Source organism: Aspergillus ruber (genome assembly GCF_000600275.1).
Source record: "Aspergillus ruber CBS 135680 unplaced genomic scaffold scaffold00001, whole genome shotgun sequence".
Lineage (NCBI taxonomy): Eukaryota > Fungi > Ascomycota > Eurotiomycetes > Eurotiales > Aspergillaceae > Aspergillus > Aspergillus ruber.
In genome coordinates this window covers 762,916-778,272 of record NW_024467297.1, presented here as the reverse complement: position 1 = coordinate 778,272, position 15,357 = coordinate 762,916, and the positions used below count along the sequence as shown (strand labels likewise).

Genomic DNA, 15,357 nt, shown 5'->3' with positions numbered 1-15,357 from the left:
ACTGCCAATTTTAAAGCAACGATAGTTCAATAAATCCTAATCCGGGTGCTCAAATTATTTACCGCCTGCTACTTTGTATTAGACCAGAGGCAAACCTGGTTGAATCGTTCGAAAGAGAATGTGGTGCTAGGGTCTCGTTTAATATCCGCAACCTCCCATTTGACTATTAGAAAACACAATAAGGATCCCGTGCCACTACAACCATAAAATGGCGAACAATATCCTCCGCTCCGGAGGACACATTGTATGATAGGCTGGAGAAGGGGTGTGTTATAATCAGGTTAGAAATACGGGTGATGAACGCAAGCCCCTTCTTTTCAGCAACAAAAGCCGAGACCATTTTTTAGATGGTCATTTTATTTCACTTATATCTAACATAATGCCATATTTTGGTTGAATGAGCTCTGACATACCCCTAGCTACCAGCTAATAGCCCACCATGAGCGTTCAACAAGTCTGGGCTACCGACCCCAACACGCCAAGCAATCTTCAAGAAATCCACTATATCGTCGACTACTATCAGGCAACGATTCGCCGAACTCCATATCAATTCAAAATACAGGTCGTTAGCAATGTGTATTATGCATACTCGTGGCAGCTACTTGAAGCATTAGCGGGTTCTATTAAGGTTATCGAATGTAGCCCTAATCAAAATGCCGACGCATGTAAGCGTTTCCTTGGCAGCTCGCCCAAAACAGTAGATCATTGGATATTTCTCTAAGGCTTATATATAAATAAATAGATTTATACGCCCCGTCACCTTGAGGTATGGGGTGCTGCACGCTATCTAACCAATGGAGAAAAACCCAGCGTGGGGGAGTCCCATGCTGCGTGAAAAAAACCCATGAAAACTCCTACATACAAAAGAACGACGCATCATGGCAGCCTGCCAAATACCATATTGTAGACCTGCAGAAAGCAGCTCCACAATGAGTCCTATTCATCTTTACTCGATCCCTGCCTCCAGGGCCCTGGCCAAGCTGAATTGCTGTAGAACACCATGATTGAGCTACCAGTGAGACAGCCTCTTCGCACCCTTCTCTGTACACAAAAGGTGCCTAATATCCACTTGCCCCGAATCTTCTAGCACTGCCCTTGCCTCCTGGAACCGCTCACAGTGAATGAGAAGATGCTTAGGGGTCTCTGTCCCCTGCCCACACGGGCAGTTTGGGGAGGTAATCCCCGGCACCTTTCGCCGGTGGAGGAATGCCGCCAGGCCAGTCTTTCCAGTGCGGATTTGGGTGAAGATAGAGCAACAGGCCTTGGTGAGTCCCTGGTAAAGCCTCAGGTTACTTCTCCTCGGAGGTCTCTAAGACTTATATATTTCTTTTTTTTTCTTTTCCTTGTTGATGGTGTGACGGTGTTTGGAGCAAACATGATTAGAAATTTCTTAGTGCTCACGGCGGTGTAAAATTGTAGGAACAATGCCAGACATAGCAAGAATGTACCAAACCATCAACGGAAGTATTACCAGCATGATAGATTGTTGCTTTTATTTCAGACTCCCTCTTTCTCATCTATTGCTTTTAAACGAAGATAAAGAAGTTATGACTAATACGCTTCGGCTGTCCAAATTCATATCATACTACGCCGCAGTTCTGGAGCGAACGAACCGACTATAGATTAAATGAATGACAAAAGCAGAGAGCGACTAGAATTGAGACTACTACACGCTTTTGGAATGTGTTATACTGTGAATTTGCAGGCAATAAGTGATTGTCTCTACATATACTAAAGCCCAGAATGTCCAGATCAAGTTGACTCATCCTTCACACGGGACGGCAATAAATATATGGTGATTAGAATATGACGAGCGCCACCTTACTGCGGAGCGACATATGCAAGAATAAATTGGCGTGTTTTAGCTCTTGGTCGCATTGGGTTGCATTGTAGAATGGACAAGAGGATAATTATATGCAGGCTGTATCCTTGTACAGCGTCTGACAAACAGATGGTCATGTGACATGCAGGGATCTGATGAAAGTCGAGGTGGATCAATAGTTTGTCCGATTACCGAGGCCGACAGATCCCTCATATACGGACACACACACTCGTTTAGATAGCTAAGCACTCATTCTACCATCTACGGTGTCTATAGATATCATTGTCACCCTCCGTGTAATCTAAATTTCCTCTTCATATATAGCCTCATGCAGTCCGGATAATCGACTCCCCAACTTCCCCGACTCGGAGTTAACCGCCTTATTGGTTTATCCGTTTCAGGATCTACCAGGGCTTGGTGGTTTCATCAATTCTTTAATCTGAATACTCATTCAAATATCACGTCTATCAAGTCTAATACATGTGAAACCTATATACAAAGCGCAGCATATCTATGAAGAACACTATACTATCTTTGATACCTTTCACGTCTTTATCTTTATGACTGCTTCTGAGGAGGCCGAACCATAGCCGTTAAATCCACCAAGTCTCCCTCTTTACCCGTGTACTTGCTGACATCAATGTCAAGGAGGCTTTTACCCTTTCCAAAAGCATCGACAAAGCCCTTCCGGCTATATAACGGATAGCCGGTAGGTGTGCCCTCGAGGTGGCATTCGAGACCCTTCTCATCGGCCTGTTCAAGAGCCCAGTCCAGGAGCTTGGAACCGGCACCGCGACGTTCATGACTCGGATTGGTAGCGAGGAGTCCAAGGTCTATGTATATTAGCTATTCACACTTTCTTGAGGAAAAGGAACTAATGGACGGCGATACTTACGAAAATGCTCCCTCCCCTCACCAAAAACCTCCTGATACTTCTCATGGATCTTGCTCCATCCATACCGGTATGCTTCTGTATCACACCCCACAGGAACTCTTAACCGTTCCCCGGTCTCCACATATGTCTTCCAATCCGCCACGCCGTCGGGCCCCGAAAAAAAATACCAGATGGCAAACGCCGCGATATCACCATTCTCATCGTCCACGGCCTTCAGAAAATGGGCTTTGGGGTAGCTATCGAGAATCTCAGCAAAGCGGGTGATGGCATGTTTGCGTGCGGTGGCAGCGCAGGCTTCGTCTAGGTTGTCAAGCTTGGGGATGTCGCCGGTGGCGACGAGGAGGTTTATTGAGGACATGGAAGCACAGAAGATGTCGAGAATTCGGGGGAGATCGTCCCGTTGGACATGCTGCACGGAAAGAGGCATTTTGGTCTGTTTTACTTTCTTGCTCTATGATCCGAATTCTATACTGCGCTGCGGATAGGGCAATATGTATACAGAGTCGCAATCAGCCTCTACAGAGTGCTAGTGGTACACTATTACATTGGGACTTTTGCGTGGCTATTTAAATTCTCCAAAAAAATCTGGTACCATGGTTTGGTGTGGATATCCCACTCGGGCTCTATAGTAAATGTCCGCGAGAAGCCCTTATTCCCGAGCCTCTCAGAGGGTTTACCCGAATAGGAAGCCAAGATGAGAAGAGCCGTCCTAAGCGAACCCAGACCTAATAACCAGGTGTCGAGTTTCCCAATAACGGCAATATGAGGTTGATAGACCGCATAATGGTCTTTTGATTTCTATCGCTTTCTATTGCCTTAGTTTCGGGTTCTCTTGCTAATGGGTCCTGAAAGCCGTAACCTAGGCCGCGTTATTACGCCAGCTAGGCGTCGAATAACGAAAGGAAAGAGATGGGCGGTGCTGATACTGAAAGAGTCATGCAATTGACCATTCTAGATCATGCTGCCATTCGACGGCTCTATAATCCGATATCTGTCCCGTTCGCTTCTAAGCCATGTGGCTCCATTAGGATGCCGTTCACTTATGTATCGGGCTTCCCGGTCAATCTGCAAAGCCTTTTTGTTGCTGCATCCACATAGTTTTCCGTGCCAAAGAGCAAGATCATGTGCCATGTGGATTGTATTATGGTATGGATGAGGCTGTCAATCTTATCCGGGTCAAGTGGCACATTAGCCCAACCAAATTGCTCCCCCATAGGCCGTATCCCTGGTGGATACCTATCGTAGTAAAGATCAATCATCATCTGTAATCTGACTGGTTGCATAGAAGTAGAGATAGAATCCATTAAATCCTCTCGATATAGACGGTAGCGTTTAAAGTAAAATGGGAGACGTTATGCGATTGATCATGCCAGCTCATATCGTTGATTCTGCGGTGCCTCATACACCTCACTTGATGCTGCTTGGAACGGCCCATTCGTCGGTGCTTGATATGTAGCCTGATTACATGACTTATTCGCTTCCAGTTCACCCATCACGGCGCCACTTGCTAGTGCATCAGTGTTCCTGGCCTCGGATGCTTCCACTGCCCTTGCCACCGCTTCGTCCCGTCTCCGACGAGTGATGGCCATTCGGAACAGAATGCCAACAACGAAGAGAAGAACGACACCAAGGCCGAGGCCGATGGTAAGACCGAGCGTTAAGGTAAGAGCTGAGCTTGGAGACATGGATCTGGGGAAGATGTAGGATACAGGCGGTTGTTCGTTCTTATCAGAGATGGTGGCAGCATGCGATGGTGTATTGGGGATGTAAGCAAAGGCGGACCGTGACATGGGGAGTGTGGCGGCGTGACTGGGAACTACTGTCACCAGCAGCCAGAGAAGCGGCACAAGGAGAATGTTCTGGTTCATCGCAGCGAATATCGGAAAGTGGCCAGGAAAAATTAAGGTGGAATGTCAGAAGGTATGCAAGTCTCTGGTTGGGAAAATATGTCAGTAATATTAGAAGAGACCTCTCGCCAGAATTAAAATGCGCAAGGCTGAGGAAGAGTCGTGGTCAGCTGAAACTCAAAAGCCACAGTTCGCAGGCTGTGTCTGAGCGGTCAGACATAAGAATAAATCACCCTTGCCCAAAAGACAGAATAAACGCCTGGTTTAGAGGTGATCGTCCACGGCCTCGTATTGACGCCCCGTAGAAAAACATAGGGGGCACATGAATAGTGCGGCGCATAGCAGGCAGATTCATGGCAGGTCATAAATATATCTAAGATATACCTGCCAAACTTTTCCCAGGAGCATGGATATCCATCGGCTTCTCAGATGTTATCTCACATTCTCCCGTGTTGGGTAGTGATACCTATGCCTTGTTTTAAGCCTCAAGCATTGAACGACCAGCTCTGCTCCGATAACATAGAGAAATAGCATCACGTCGGATTGAGAATTCACAGAATAATGACCCCCAGGGCAACGGTCTATTTTCGTTTTCCTCCGCGAACTGGCTGCGCGCAGCATACTCTTTCCGGAAAGATGAAGCTGCCACGTGCCATCACATGATATCGACAACTGTCATACCAGAAACGGGTATAGGAAAAGCAAAAAAAAAAAAAAAAAAAAAGCAATACCCAAGTATGAACGGATGCAAAAAAGAGTAAGGCTCTATGGGATCCGATATGTTTGTTGAGCTCCAGAGTATGCGATTTATCATCGGGCCATGTGTATGCGCGCGGTGTTAGAAAGAGAGGCCTTGCATGGATGTTTCCAGTTATTGGGACAATCCCCAATTCCGGGAAACTCAAAAAAGGCTTTATACTGAGTCAAAACATTGGATCATTGGCTATCTTGTATAACAATGAAATTGTTGCTATCCCAGGGGCGACATTCCGATTTCTCCGAATCGGTCAATGTGCCGCGGCTCGTCGTCATTCATATTCAACAGTCTCTCCCTCGGCGACCAACAACCTGGTCCCTCTCCTCTCGTGAAGCTGCAGATCCTCTTACGTTCTTTCTAATACGTATTATCCTATCATCCCGGATTGTTTAGCTGGCGTCTCTTTATTTTTAGCTGATTCTGCCTTAAGAAATAGCTAAACTCCCCCGCCCGGCTCCTTTTGCGACACCTTGCACCAAGAGCCCTCGACTATGTCTCCGTTACCCTCTTTACCAGGTGAGTGAGAATTATTGATAAGATGTGTTCTGCATTGATCAAAATCATGCTAAACAGCTATACTCCCGGTTAGATCTCCCCATGAGCCTTGCTGTTCCCGCTGCCGCTTCTGCTCTCGCCTATCTCAACGCCAGATGGTCGCTTTCTTATGATATAGGATTGGTCGGATCGCTCCTCAAGGGAATCGCAAAGTCAAGATATGCTGCCTGGAACGGTCAACTGAATTTGTTCTATACATTGGAGCACCATGCGCTCGCTTCCGGCACCAAGAACGACCAGTTCCTCGTCTACAACGGACGCACATGGACCTTCCATGAGACATACCAAATGGTGCTGCGCTACGGAACTTGGCTTAGGACTGTGCATGGCGTAAAGCCAAAAGATATTGTCGCCATCGATTTCATGAATTCGTCGAACTTCATCTTCTTCGTTCTCGCGCTTTGGGGCATCGGCGCCGTCCCTGCGTTTATCAACTACAACCTGACTGGAAAGCCATTGACACACTCGGTTCGCGTGTCAACGACGAAGTTGTTGATTGTCGATGAAGAAGTACGGAAGAACTTCCCGCCAGAACAAATGGAGATCTTTGCATCCCCCGATTTCCGCGAAGAAAAAGGATCAGTGGAGGTGGTCTTCTTCACTCCGGATGTAGAGGAACAAATCAACCAAACAGAGGCTATCCGTGAGGATGATAAAGTGCGCGAGGATCAGACACTCCGGGATATGGCCGCGTTGATTTATACCAGTGGCACTACCGGTCTTCCCAAGCCTGCTATTGTCAGCTGGAAGAAGTGCTGGCTTGGCAGTATGTTTTCTAACAACTGGTTAAGCATTGGCCGGAAGGATCGATTCTTTACTGTATGTCTATATCATTGTTTTCTCTGCATGCTGAACTAACCAAAACACAGTGCATGCCTCTGTATCATTCCTCTGCTTCGATTCTGGGTTTCATGACCTGCTTGCAGGGAGGATGCACACTCATCATCGGCCGCAAATTTTCTGCGCGGAACTTCTGGAAAGATGCACGTGAGAATGGTGCAACAGTCGTTCAGTACGTTGGTGAAACGTTACGGTACATTTTGGCTACACCTCCCGATATCGATCCTATCACGGGAGAAGATCTTGACAAGAAGCACAACATCCGGGTAGTATTCGGTAACGGTCTTCGTCCCGACATCTGGAACAAGTTTAAGGAACGTTACAATGTTCCCACTGTCGCAGAATTCTATGCGGCCACAGAAGGCACTTCGGGGTCGTGGAACCTGTCATCTAACGACTTTGCTGCGGGTGCGATTGGCCGGAATGGTGCTATTAGCGAAATGATTATGGGCGGTGGCCTGGCTGTCGTCGAGGTGGACCAGGAGTCGCAGCAACCATGGCGTGACCCTGAAACAGGACTTGGCAAGGCAGTGGTTCGTGGCGACCCGGGTGAGCTGCTGTACGCCATTGACGCGTCCGATCCCAAAGAGAAGTTCCAGGGTTACTTCAACAATACCCAGGCCACGGAGAGCAAGATCATTCGCGATGTCATCCGGAAGGGCGACGCCTACTTCCGCACCGGCGACATGGTCAGATGGGACAGAAATGGCCGCTGGTACTTCTCTGACCGATTGGGAGATACTTTTCGTTGGAAAAGTGAGAACGTGTCAACGAGCGAGGTGGGCGAAGTGCTGGGCTCGCACCCCGAGATCCACGAGGCCAACGTATACGGCGTGGCGCTGCCTCACCATGACGGACGGGCCGGATGTGCAGCAGTTGTCTTCAAGCGCCAGGTCGACTCTGGCAACACATCGACGTTGATCGAGCCCTCGTCAGAGGTCCTTGAGAGTCTTGCTCAACATGCCTTGAAGGGCCTTCCTCGCTTTGCCGCGCCTCTGTTCCTACGCGCGACGCCAGAGATGCCGGGTACGGGTAACAACAAACAGCAGAAACATGTGCTCCGCACTGAGGGAGTCGACCCGTCCAAGGTCAGCACCCAAGACAAGGTTTATTGGCTTCAGGGTGACAAGTACGTCCTCTTTGAAACGAAGGATTGGGACCGCTTGCAGGGAGGACAGGTGAAGCTGTGATAGCTTGATCTTCCTTTTTTTATTTTTATTCTAGATACCCTTACTGCCCTTGTCTATACACATAGTAAATATCATTATTCTTGGCATTGTATGACTATCGGCTTATTGAACATGCCCCGATCTCCGAGTCGGCTTTCTCCACGCAAACCGAAGATCCCCGCATTTCGGCGTTTTGGAGACGCCTTTTTGATATCAATAGCTTAAAAACCATTATCTTTTCCATCTTGAGCGCATACATGAATACTACATATTCAATATGCTCTTCCTAAGGCCAACCCTCCGCACCGCCCATTTCCTCTACCGCAAACGCCTCTTTTCCACCTCCCCCGGCAAAACCTCCGCCTCGTCTATCGCATTCTCCTTCCTCGAACGCTTCCAATCCCTCGGCCCCCAAATACGTACCCAAGCTCTCGATGCAAATCAACTTCAACTCCTCACTTTCACCCTCAACCGTCCTTCCCTCTACCCAAACATCTCATCCCTCTCAAATAACACCACTCCGCCCCCGGCGGGAACACCCTTACCACCGGGGTACCATTTGGTATACTTCACGCCTGCGTTTTTAGAGAATGAACTCGGGGCGGATGGCACAGACGTCTCGTATAACCCCGCATCGCCATTTACGCGACGCATGTGGGCTGGAGGGGAAGTGCAATGGCCGCGCGGGATAAAAGGAAGAGTGAATCCGTTACGAGTTGGACAGGAGGTTACGGAAACAACGAGGGTGCTAAGTGCGGAGCCGAAGGTTGTGAAGAAGACGGGGGAGGAGATGATTGTCGTTAGTGTTGAGAAGGAGTTTAGGAATGAAGAAGGGGTTGCTGTTTTGGATCGACGGTGCGCTTACCCTACCCCAAATTTTCAGGTATACTATTTTGAATGGGTTGCTAATGAAGAATAGGAACTGGGTCTTTCGCAAAGCTCTTCCGATTCCATCGACAGCATCTTCATCAACAACACCGTCATCACAGCAATGGACACCACCGCAACCCGCTTCATGCATAACAACTACATCCGGCAGCACGCACACACGAACTCTCCGTCAAACTCCCGTAACACTCTTCCGATTCTCTGCGCTAACATTTAATCCGCATAAGATCCATTACTCCGTGCCCTGGGCGCGAGATGTCGAGGGACATAAAGATATCGTGGTCCACGGTCCATTGAACCTCATTTCCATACTGGATTTGTGGAGGGATACAAGGTCTCAAAATACCGAGGCGGGTTTGGAGGCTCTTGTGCCGGAGAGTATCAAGTATCGCGCGACAAGTCCGTTGTATGCGGAGGATGAGTATCGGATTGTGCTAGAGGAGAGTGATGGAGTTGGGAATGTACAGATATTGGCGCCGGGGGATGTAGTTGGTATGAAGGCTGAGATCAGTTGAACTTTCCAGCTGTTCTGTAGATATATCATGACATTGTAAATGCAGAATAATGTTGGAATATTGCTTCTATTCTTGAGTATACCCGGTCTTGGCATCCCAATCGGGTATTTTCGATGCGCAAAAAACTTCCGTTGCGATCCGCGTAGGTACTCACATAAACTGGACTGAATTGCCAATTGAACTGGACTATTCAAAATGAAACCATCACTCGCGCGGCCACTCTGCCGCAATCTCAGCCCCAGCGCTAGACTATATCCTTCGCGCATTGACATTTCCCAATTGCAATCACAACCACTCCAACACCGTCCCCAACCGCTTCAAAACCAACAACCACGCACATCACCACCACAAACCACTTCACGACGAGCATTCTTCTCCCTCCCCGACCTCTCCTCAATTCTCCCAAATAATGGCAACAACAACAACAACAACAACCGCACCCTAACTGCAACCCGCACCCTCCCCTACGCACCAAACCCCCTCTTCACCGTAATCGCCTCCGTCGACTCCTACTCCCAATTCCTCCCCTTCCTCACAGCATCCACTGTAACAGCCCGTGACCCAACCACAAAATATCCCACCACCGCCTTCCTAACCATCGGCTACGGACCTCTCAGTGAGACGTTCACGTCGCGCGTGGACTGCGATCCGGAGAATTTGGTCGTTGAGGCAAGGAGTGGGGCGCGGTTCGGGGTAGATAAGAAGGGTGGACAGGATGCGACGGAGTTTCCGGGGGCGAGGGAGGGGATTTTCGAGTATTTAAGTACGAGATGGGAGCTTGTGCCGTTGGAAAATGGGAATGAGACGAGGGTGCAGTTGAAAATTGAGTTTGAGTTTCGGAGCCAGTTTCATGCAGCTGTTATGGGTGCTGTGGAGAGGCAGATGGCGGGGGTTATGATTGAGGCGTTTGAGAAGAGGATGAAGGAGGTTCAGGTTCAGAGGTAGTCTACCGGTTATTGGCTGTCGAATGTTTAAGAGGGGGGGGGGGTTGAAGTATGGTGTCATGATTTATCCCAAAACGCTGTACATTTAGACCATAAGACGAAAGAAAACATGTAGATATAATACAATCAAGATAGAACATCACAACTCATTCCGGCGTTTTTTCAATTGATTCATCGTGTGAAGTCCAAAGTGCGCTCCCGGCTAGTACCAGACCTCTTCCTCGCATTCACGGCCCGGAAGTTGTCATGCACAACCTCCCAGTTGATCCGGCTCCACCACCGCTCCAGGTACTCAGCCTTGCCCGCAACACCGTAGTCCATCAACCACACATGTTCCCAGGTGTTCACGCACAGAATGGGATGCACGTCCACAGCACCCGGTGCCAGGCTTCTCTGGTTCGCAGAATGAGCACCCATGGAACCGGCGTATTGGTTACCAAGAGGGGCATCGCGGGTGTGGGTGGCCATATCGACAGACTGTCTCCGGGCATACGTCGCCGGGTACGGCGAGCCGGCGTTATACGTGCAGAAGATGTGCATCAACCCTTCCCTCTCCAAGTTCTTGCCCAGCCACACGAAACCAGGACCGAACATGGCGTTGGCCGTGGCTAAGAAGTCGAGCTTCAATGATTCAACCGAGGAGCACGTGTCGTTGATGTCTTTTTCGAAGTCGGCGGGGATCTGTGTTTGAACGGGAGACTGATGTGGTCAGTAAGGAATGGGCGAAAGAAAGTGGGCGTAGAGAGTCGCTCACCAGGCAGTTGAAGAAAAAGTGGTTGTTGTGAGCCATCGAGGCATGGTTGAATACGGACGCCATTTCGGCATGACGGGAGTACTTGAACATAAGTTCGTAGGGTTTCAATTCGGCATCAGGGGTATCTATACACAGAATCAATTAGAGCCAGTTCCCATAACCATCTTGCGAATCAATTAGCGTTCAATGGACATAAGACATACCCTGGGTCATAAGGTTGAGCTTTTCGACCATGAGACTCTGGTACTGGTTCCATGACCAATCGAATGCATCATTCGACAACAACCCTTCAATTCCATTGCTTTCGAATTGGGATTGGTACGTCAACTGCGGAACAACGTGCAATGCTCGTGTCTGGCAGGGTTTCTAGTAATAGGCGGGACAGTCAGTTCCTCGCTTCTGGGCGAACAACGCCATTGACCAGAGCGTACCTTGGGAATCGCAGAAGCCGCACGCAGAGCACTCTGCGGCCGCATGAGCCGGGAGAACATGATGTGAAACTGGCGAGTTGCTGGACTGCTAAAACACCGTCGTTCGGCGAAGAGCTTCAAGTCCGCAGAATTTCCCTCGCGGAGGATGTCGCCTGCCGTTCTGGGACTAGTGTGGCTTAAATAAGCCATTCACAGCGACGACCAATCACAGGCCTGAGATCTACTTCCATCAATATCCAACCGCCAACTTGCTCCTGACGGTCTTTCTTTTTCTGTACTTCTCTACGCGCCCGGGTGTTTTAGCTTGCAGCTTAGGAAGCATTCTGCAACAATCGGAGATTTTTAGCGCCCAGATCTATTACCATGAGAGCTACCGCGAGCTCTATATGCTGTCTCTATTCTGGGAGGCCAGCGCTTGCAGTTGGCATTCCAGCCCAGTTTTCTTCAGAAAGACAATGTATGAAATAGCACTGGCTGGCCCTGTTTCTCATTGTGTTTTTTCTTTGACAGGTATTGTCTTTGGCTCTTTGTTTGTTTGTCTTGGGTGTCTTTCTTCCTTTCTCTTTGATTGACGGTGATATATACCCAGAAAATCTCTGTTTTTGCAGCTGCATTAGAGATCCTGTAAAATATTCTTAATATGGCGAGGTTGTCCCTCAGATATGTGGCTGGACGGCCATCGATACTGCTCCTCTGTGCCATCATCGCAACCACCATCACACCAGGCTACGCCTTCGATCTGGTCACACGCGCCGACACATGTCCGGACTCCTACAAGCAGTGCGGAAACTCTAAGTTTCCAGATTCTTTTTGCTGTTTGTCATCGTCGACATGTATGAGCTTTGATAATTCGAGTTCAGTCATTTGCTGTGAGGATGGCGAGGATTGTAACTCCATTGCAACCATCTCTTGCGATGTGCAGCAACAAAATGCCACCCTTCATCCAAAAAGTCCGATCAAGACGACACGACTTGATGATGATTTGCCCAAGTGCGGTGATTCTTGCTGTCCGTTTGGGTATGAGTGCAGGGAAAGCGGCGGGAGGAGTGCTTGTGTGTTGGATAGCAGTTCTTCTTCATCGTCTTCAACGTCTACCTCTTCGACATCAACCAGAGCATCTACAACGCATACAACGCATACACCTCCTGCAACATCCGCAACTACCGCATCAGATGAAGTATCATCAACATCAGACTCCATTGCCGTTATCCCGACAGCAGCCCCCGAATCCGAAACTTCCAAACAAGAATCTTCGTCCTCAAGCCCCAGCCCCAGCGCCCTCCCAGACACAAGCACTCTATCAAAGTCAAGTAACTGTTCCTCCTTCCCAACCCCAGCCATCCTCGCCGGCTTCTTCCCCGGTGCCATCTTCGGAGCAGCCCTAGCATTCCTAACCCCATACTGCCTCCGAAAACGACGACAGAACCTCCCTCCATCTGCGAAGGTAGCACAGTTCACGGAACGAACGAGGAATGGGACATTACTCGGGATATCAGACCCAATCCCCTCGGAAGATACAGCGATGCGTACGGATTTTCTCGCCTGCCAGAGCCCCAACATCAACAACAACAAATCAAACAGTGCAAACAGTGGCATCCTCCGCCGCGCAAGCGAAGGAACCCGCTCCCGCCTGCATCGCACCGGCTCTCGCGTGAAATCCTTCCTCAGCACCCGCCACGATCCAACCCTCGACCCTGACGTCCCCGTCGTCCCGCCCTTACCCGTTCACGTGCATGACCTGCATGCACATGCAAATGTACAGTCAACACCACGTCCATCAAGCACGGAGAGTATACGAGTTTACACGCCACCGGGTGTCTTCCAGACAAGGGGGTTTCTGAAACCGGATCCATATCCGGGGGCTGCGGCTTGGAGGGTTAATGCGAGGCCAGATACGACGTTTACGGAGATGATTGATCATGTGGGGTTTAGGGATAAGAGGGGGCAGCCTTGTTATCGGGTGAGAGATGGGAATGCATAAGTATTGTTGAGTTGAGACTGGGGGGTTATGTTCTTTATGTATTGTATGAATGTGTTGGGTAGATGGGAGTTGGTGTTCATATTATAGTCCTGAATGTATAATAGCAGTCCATTGAAAATATACCATTTAACCCAAACAAAATACGGAAATAAACCGATTAAAGTATATAAACCTATTTCATCTACTGGCCCTTCAACCCCTTAATGATCCTCTTAATCTCCTTCAACAACCCAACAACAAGCGGCACCCCGATAGGCCCCAGTAACGGCAAGTAAACAGCCACCTTATGCTCATCTGGGAAATACACCTGTCCCACCATACTCTTCTCAAAGAAGCTGCGTTCTGCCTCCGTCTCGGCTACCCGCGCATTATCCAGGGCGGCGGAAAAGCGGCCCTCACGTAGATGGGTACACGCTGCGGAGAGGTGTGAGAGGGTTGTTGAGACGGATGCGGCGACTGTGGCTGGTATGGGGATTGAGGGGAGTGATTCGGTGAGACGGGCTAGGGAACCCATTGTTGAGGAGGCGGAGAGAAGGAGGGTTGCCGCGCGGATGCGGATTAGTGTTTGCAGGCGGAGGGGAAGGGAGGTTGGTGTTGTTGGGGTGCCCAAGAGGGTGAGGAGTTGGTGGGAGAAGGTCATGAAGGCGGGACGGAGGGAGTCTTTGGATAGGTGTGGTGGGTTTGATGGGTTTTCGTTGGATAGGGATGGATTGAGGAGAAAAACACCGCCCCATTGGGGGATGATCCAGCTTGTTGCAGTGTTCTCTTTGACGACCATGGGGGACTGGGATGGGTCAGGGACGTAGAGGAGGAAGTTGATAGTCGGGCCACTGCCAATGCTAGGACTCAAGGGCCATTCTGCGGCGTTAACAAAGGCGCTGAGATCTTCTTGCTTCAAGGTCCATGCAGACTGCGACTCATCAAACTCGGGCAACGGTGCCGTAGGCGAAAAGGTCGCGTACAATTGAACTTGCGTGTCGACCGTGAAGTTGCTGATTGGGGAAAAGGCTTCCAGGAGCGGCGAAAGGTAACCCTCAATAGCTTCTTGAACCTCCCATGATGAAGGTGCAGGTCCCGGAGTGAACAGTGAGAAAGCCAAATGATATGTATCCGCGTACTTCAACGACCGTCTCAGTCTCCGGCTGATATTCTCTGATAGTTGGGTATGGCCGTTGGACAAGATGTGCGCGATGGTCGCTTTCTCCTCACTGAACAAACGTTGCAATTCACCAGCAATAAAGGTCGATAACGGTGAATTGGACAACGAAGGAATCGGGCTTTGATTGGGGGAGTAGAACACGTCCAGTTGGGTGGTTTCCAGGTTCAATTCCGATCTGGGTATTGGCAGGTTGTCCTGCGGCACCAGACGAACGGTCAACGCAGTATCCGGTTTCCCGTGCACTTCTTCCCTAATATCTCCAGTATTGTCTCCATCTTCTGCCAATTTCAATCGCAGGTGATGGGCCGAGAATTCGTTGAGATCATCGAGGGTATGTTGCGTTGTACGGAGGAGTAACTGCGCTTCGAGGTCCGGCACTGACGGAGCAGCGATTTGAATTTCTAATGGGAAAACAGGTCTGCAACTCTGTATTTATAGAATAACAGTTAGCGATTGCCCAGATCAGATTCTCCTGATCAACTAACCTTGGCATCAGCCCAATCGACCATCTCCTGGAAAGGCAAATGTGCTCTGTAAATCGACGTCGTCTTCCACCAGATAGGCAAACCCAGAAAGATAATCACAGCCCAAAAGGCCGCAATAACCTTGAACCTGGTCCGGGTTGTCTCTGGTTTCTCTGGGGGAGGGACGCGCTGAGTGCTGGTCTTGGAGCTCATGATGGTGGTGGTTGCGGTGTTGTCGGGGTCGGAGGAAGTCTGCGGAGAAGACCCCAGGTCTTCATTCTTGGTGGTCATGACAGCATTATTTGATCGCATATATAGAATTGATGTGTTTGCGCA

General features: G+C 49.4%; 8 protein-coding genes across 8 annotated transcripts; 4 read left to right on the top strand and 4 right to left on the bottom strand.

Moving 5' to 3' along the window:
- Window positions 1-2,380: 2,380 nt before the first annotated feature.
- On the bottom strand, window positions 2,381-3,144 carry EURHEDRAFT_373581 (GNAT family N-acetyltransferase; the record flags this gene model as incomplete). Its single annotated transcript, XM_040778548.1, has 2 exons — window positions 2,381-2,655; window positions 2,718-3,144. 2 exons carry the CDS (start codon window positions 3,142-3,144, stop codon window positions 2,381-2,383), a joined length of 702 nt encoding a protein of 233 aa, XP_040643345.1.
- Window positions 3,145-4,081: 937 nt separating this feature from the next.
- On the bottom strand, window positions 4,082-4,585 carry EURHEDRAFT_373580 (uncharacterized protein; the record flags this gene model as incomplete). The annotated part of the gene is made up of 1 exon (XM_040778547.1): window positions 4,082-4,585. One exon carries the CDS (start codon window positions 4,583-4,585, stop codon window positions 4,082-4,084), a length of 504 nt encoding a protein of 167 aa, XP_040643344.1.
- Window positions 4,586-5,918: 1,333 nt separating this feature from the next.
- On the top strand, window positions 5,919-7,906 carry EURHEDRAFT_373579 (putative long-chain fatty acid transporter; the record flags this gene model as incomplete). The annotated part of the gene is made up of 2 exons (XM_040778546.1): window positions 5,919-6,695; window positions 6,746-7,906. The coding sequence occupies 2 exons, from the start codon at window positions 5,919-5,921 to the stop codon at window positions 7,904-7,906; spliced, it is 1,938 nt and encodes a 645-aa protein (XP_040643343.1).
- Window positions 7,907-8,034: 128 nt separating this feature from the next.
- Window positions 8,035-9,386, top strand: EURHEDRAFT_25178 (hydroxyacyl-thioester dehydratase HTD2). The gene is made up of 2 exons (XM_040778108.1): window positions 8,035-8,740; window positions 8,805-9,386. The coding sequence occupies exons 1-2, from the start codon at window positions 8,163-8,165 to the stop codon at window positions 9,286-9,288; spliced, it is 1,062 nt and encodes a 353-aa protein (XP_040643342.1). The 5' UTR covers window positions 8,035-8,162; the 3' UTR covers window positions 9,289-9,386.
- A 232-nt stretch (window positions 9,387-9,618) lies between these two features.
- EURHEDRAFT_419778 (ubiquinone-binding COQ10-like protein) lies at window positions 9,619-10,218 on the top strand (the record flags this gene model as incomplete). Its single annotated transcript, XM_040783330.1, has 1 exon — window positions 9,619-10,218. A coding segment is annotated over one exon (600 nt), but the record flags the coding sequence as incomplete, so codon positions are not given.
- Window positions 10,219-10,318: 100 nt separating this feature from the next.
- On the bottom strand, window positions 10,319-11,852 carry sod4 (mitochondrial 37S ribosomal protein mS42). The gene is made up of 5 exons (XM_040778112.1): window positions 11,604-11,852; window positions 11,418-11,547; window positions 11,190-11,352; window positions 10,987-11,111; window positions 10,319-10,913 (listed from the first exon to the last, which is right to left on the bottom strand). The coding sequence occupies exons 1-5, from the start codon at window positions 11,645-11,647 to the stop codon at window positions 10,404-10,406; spliced, it is 972 nt and encodes a 323-aa protein (XP_040643340.1). The 5' UTR covers window positions 11,648-11,852; the 3' UTR covers window positions 10,319-10,403.
- On the top strand, window positions 11,615-13,423 carry EURHEDRAFT_407640 (uncharacterized protein). Its single transcript, XM_040780617.1, has 2 exons — window positions 11,615-11,927; window positions 12,007-13,423. Exon 2 carries the CDS (start codon window positions 12,058-12,060, stop codon window positions 13,396-13,398), a length of 1,341 nt encoding a protein of 446 aa, XP_040643339.1. The 5' UTR covers window positions 11,615-11,927; window positions 12,007-12,057; the 3' UTR covers window positions 13,399-13,423.
- A 156-nt stretch (window positions 13,424-13,579) lies between these two features.
- On the bottom strand, window positions 13,580-15,234 carry PIG-S (GPI-anchor transamidase GPI17; the record flags this gene model as incomplete). The annotated part of the gene is made up of 2 exons (XM_040779874.1): window positions 13,580-14,983; window positions 15,043-15,234. 2 exons carry the CDS (start codon window positions 15,232-15,234, stop codon window positions 13,580-13,582), a joined length of 1,596 nt encoding a protein of 531 aa, XP_040643338.1.
- Window positions 15,235-15,357: the final 123 nt, after the last annotated feature.

Bases quoted from the DNA above. Each gene is read 5' to 3' on its own strand.
- EURHEDRAFT_25178 (XM_040778108.1), top strand. From the start codon at position 8,163: ATGCTCTTCCTAAGGCCAACCCTCCGCACCGCCCATTTCCTCTACCGC. The intron at 8,741-8,804 runs GTGCGCTTACCC...AATGAAGAATAG, and splicing joins GTTGCTGTTTTGGATCGACG to GAACTGGGTCTTTCGCAAAG.
- sod4 (XM_040778112.1), bottom strand. From the start codon at position 11,647: ATGGAAGTAGATCTCAGGCCTGTGATTGGTCGTCGCTGTGAATG. The intron at 11,353-11,417 runs GTACGCTCTGGT...GCCTATTACTAG, and splicing joins CGGCTTCTGCGATTCCCAAG to AAACCCTGCCAGACACGAGC. The intron at 10,914-10,986 runs GTGAGCGACTCT...GTTCAAACACAG, and splicing joins ACTTTTTCTTCAACTGCCTG to ATCCCCGCCGACTTCGAAAA.
- EURHEDRAFT_407640 (XM_040780617.1), top strand. From the start codon at position 12,058: ATGGCGAGGTTGTCCCTCAGATATGTGGCTGGACGGCCATCGATACTG.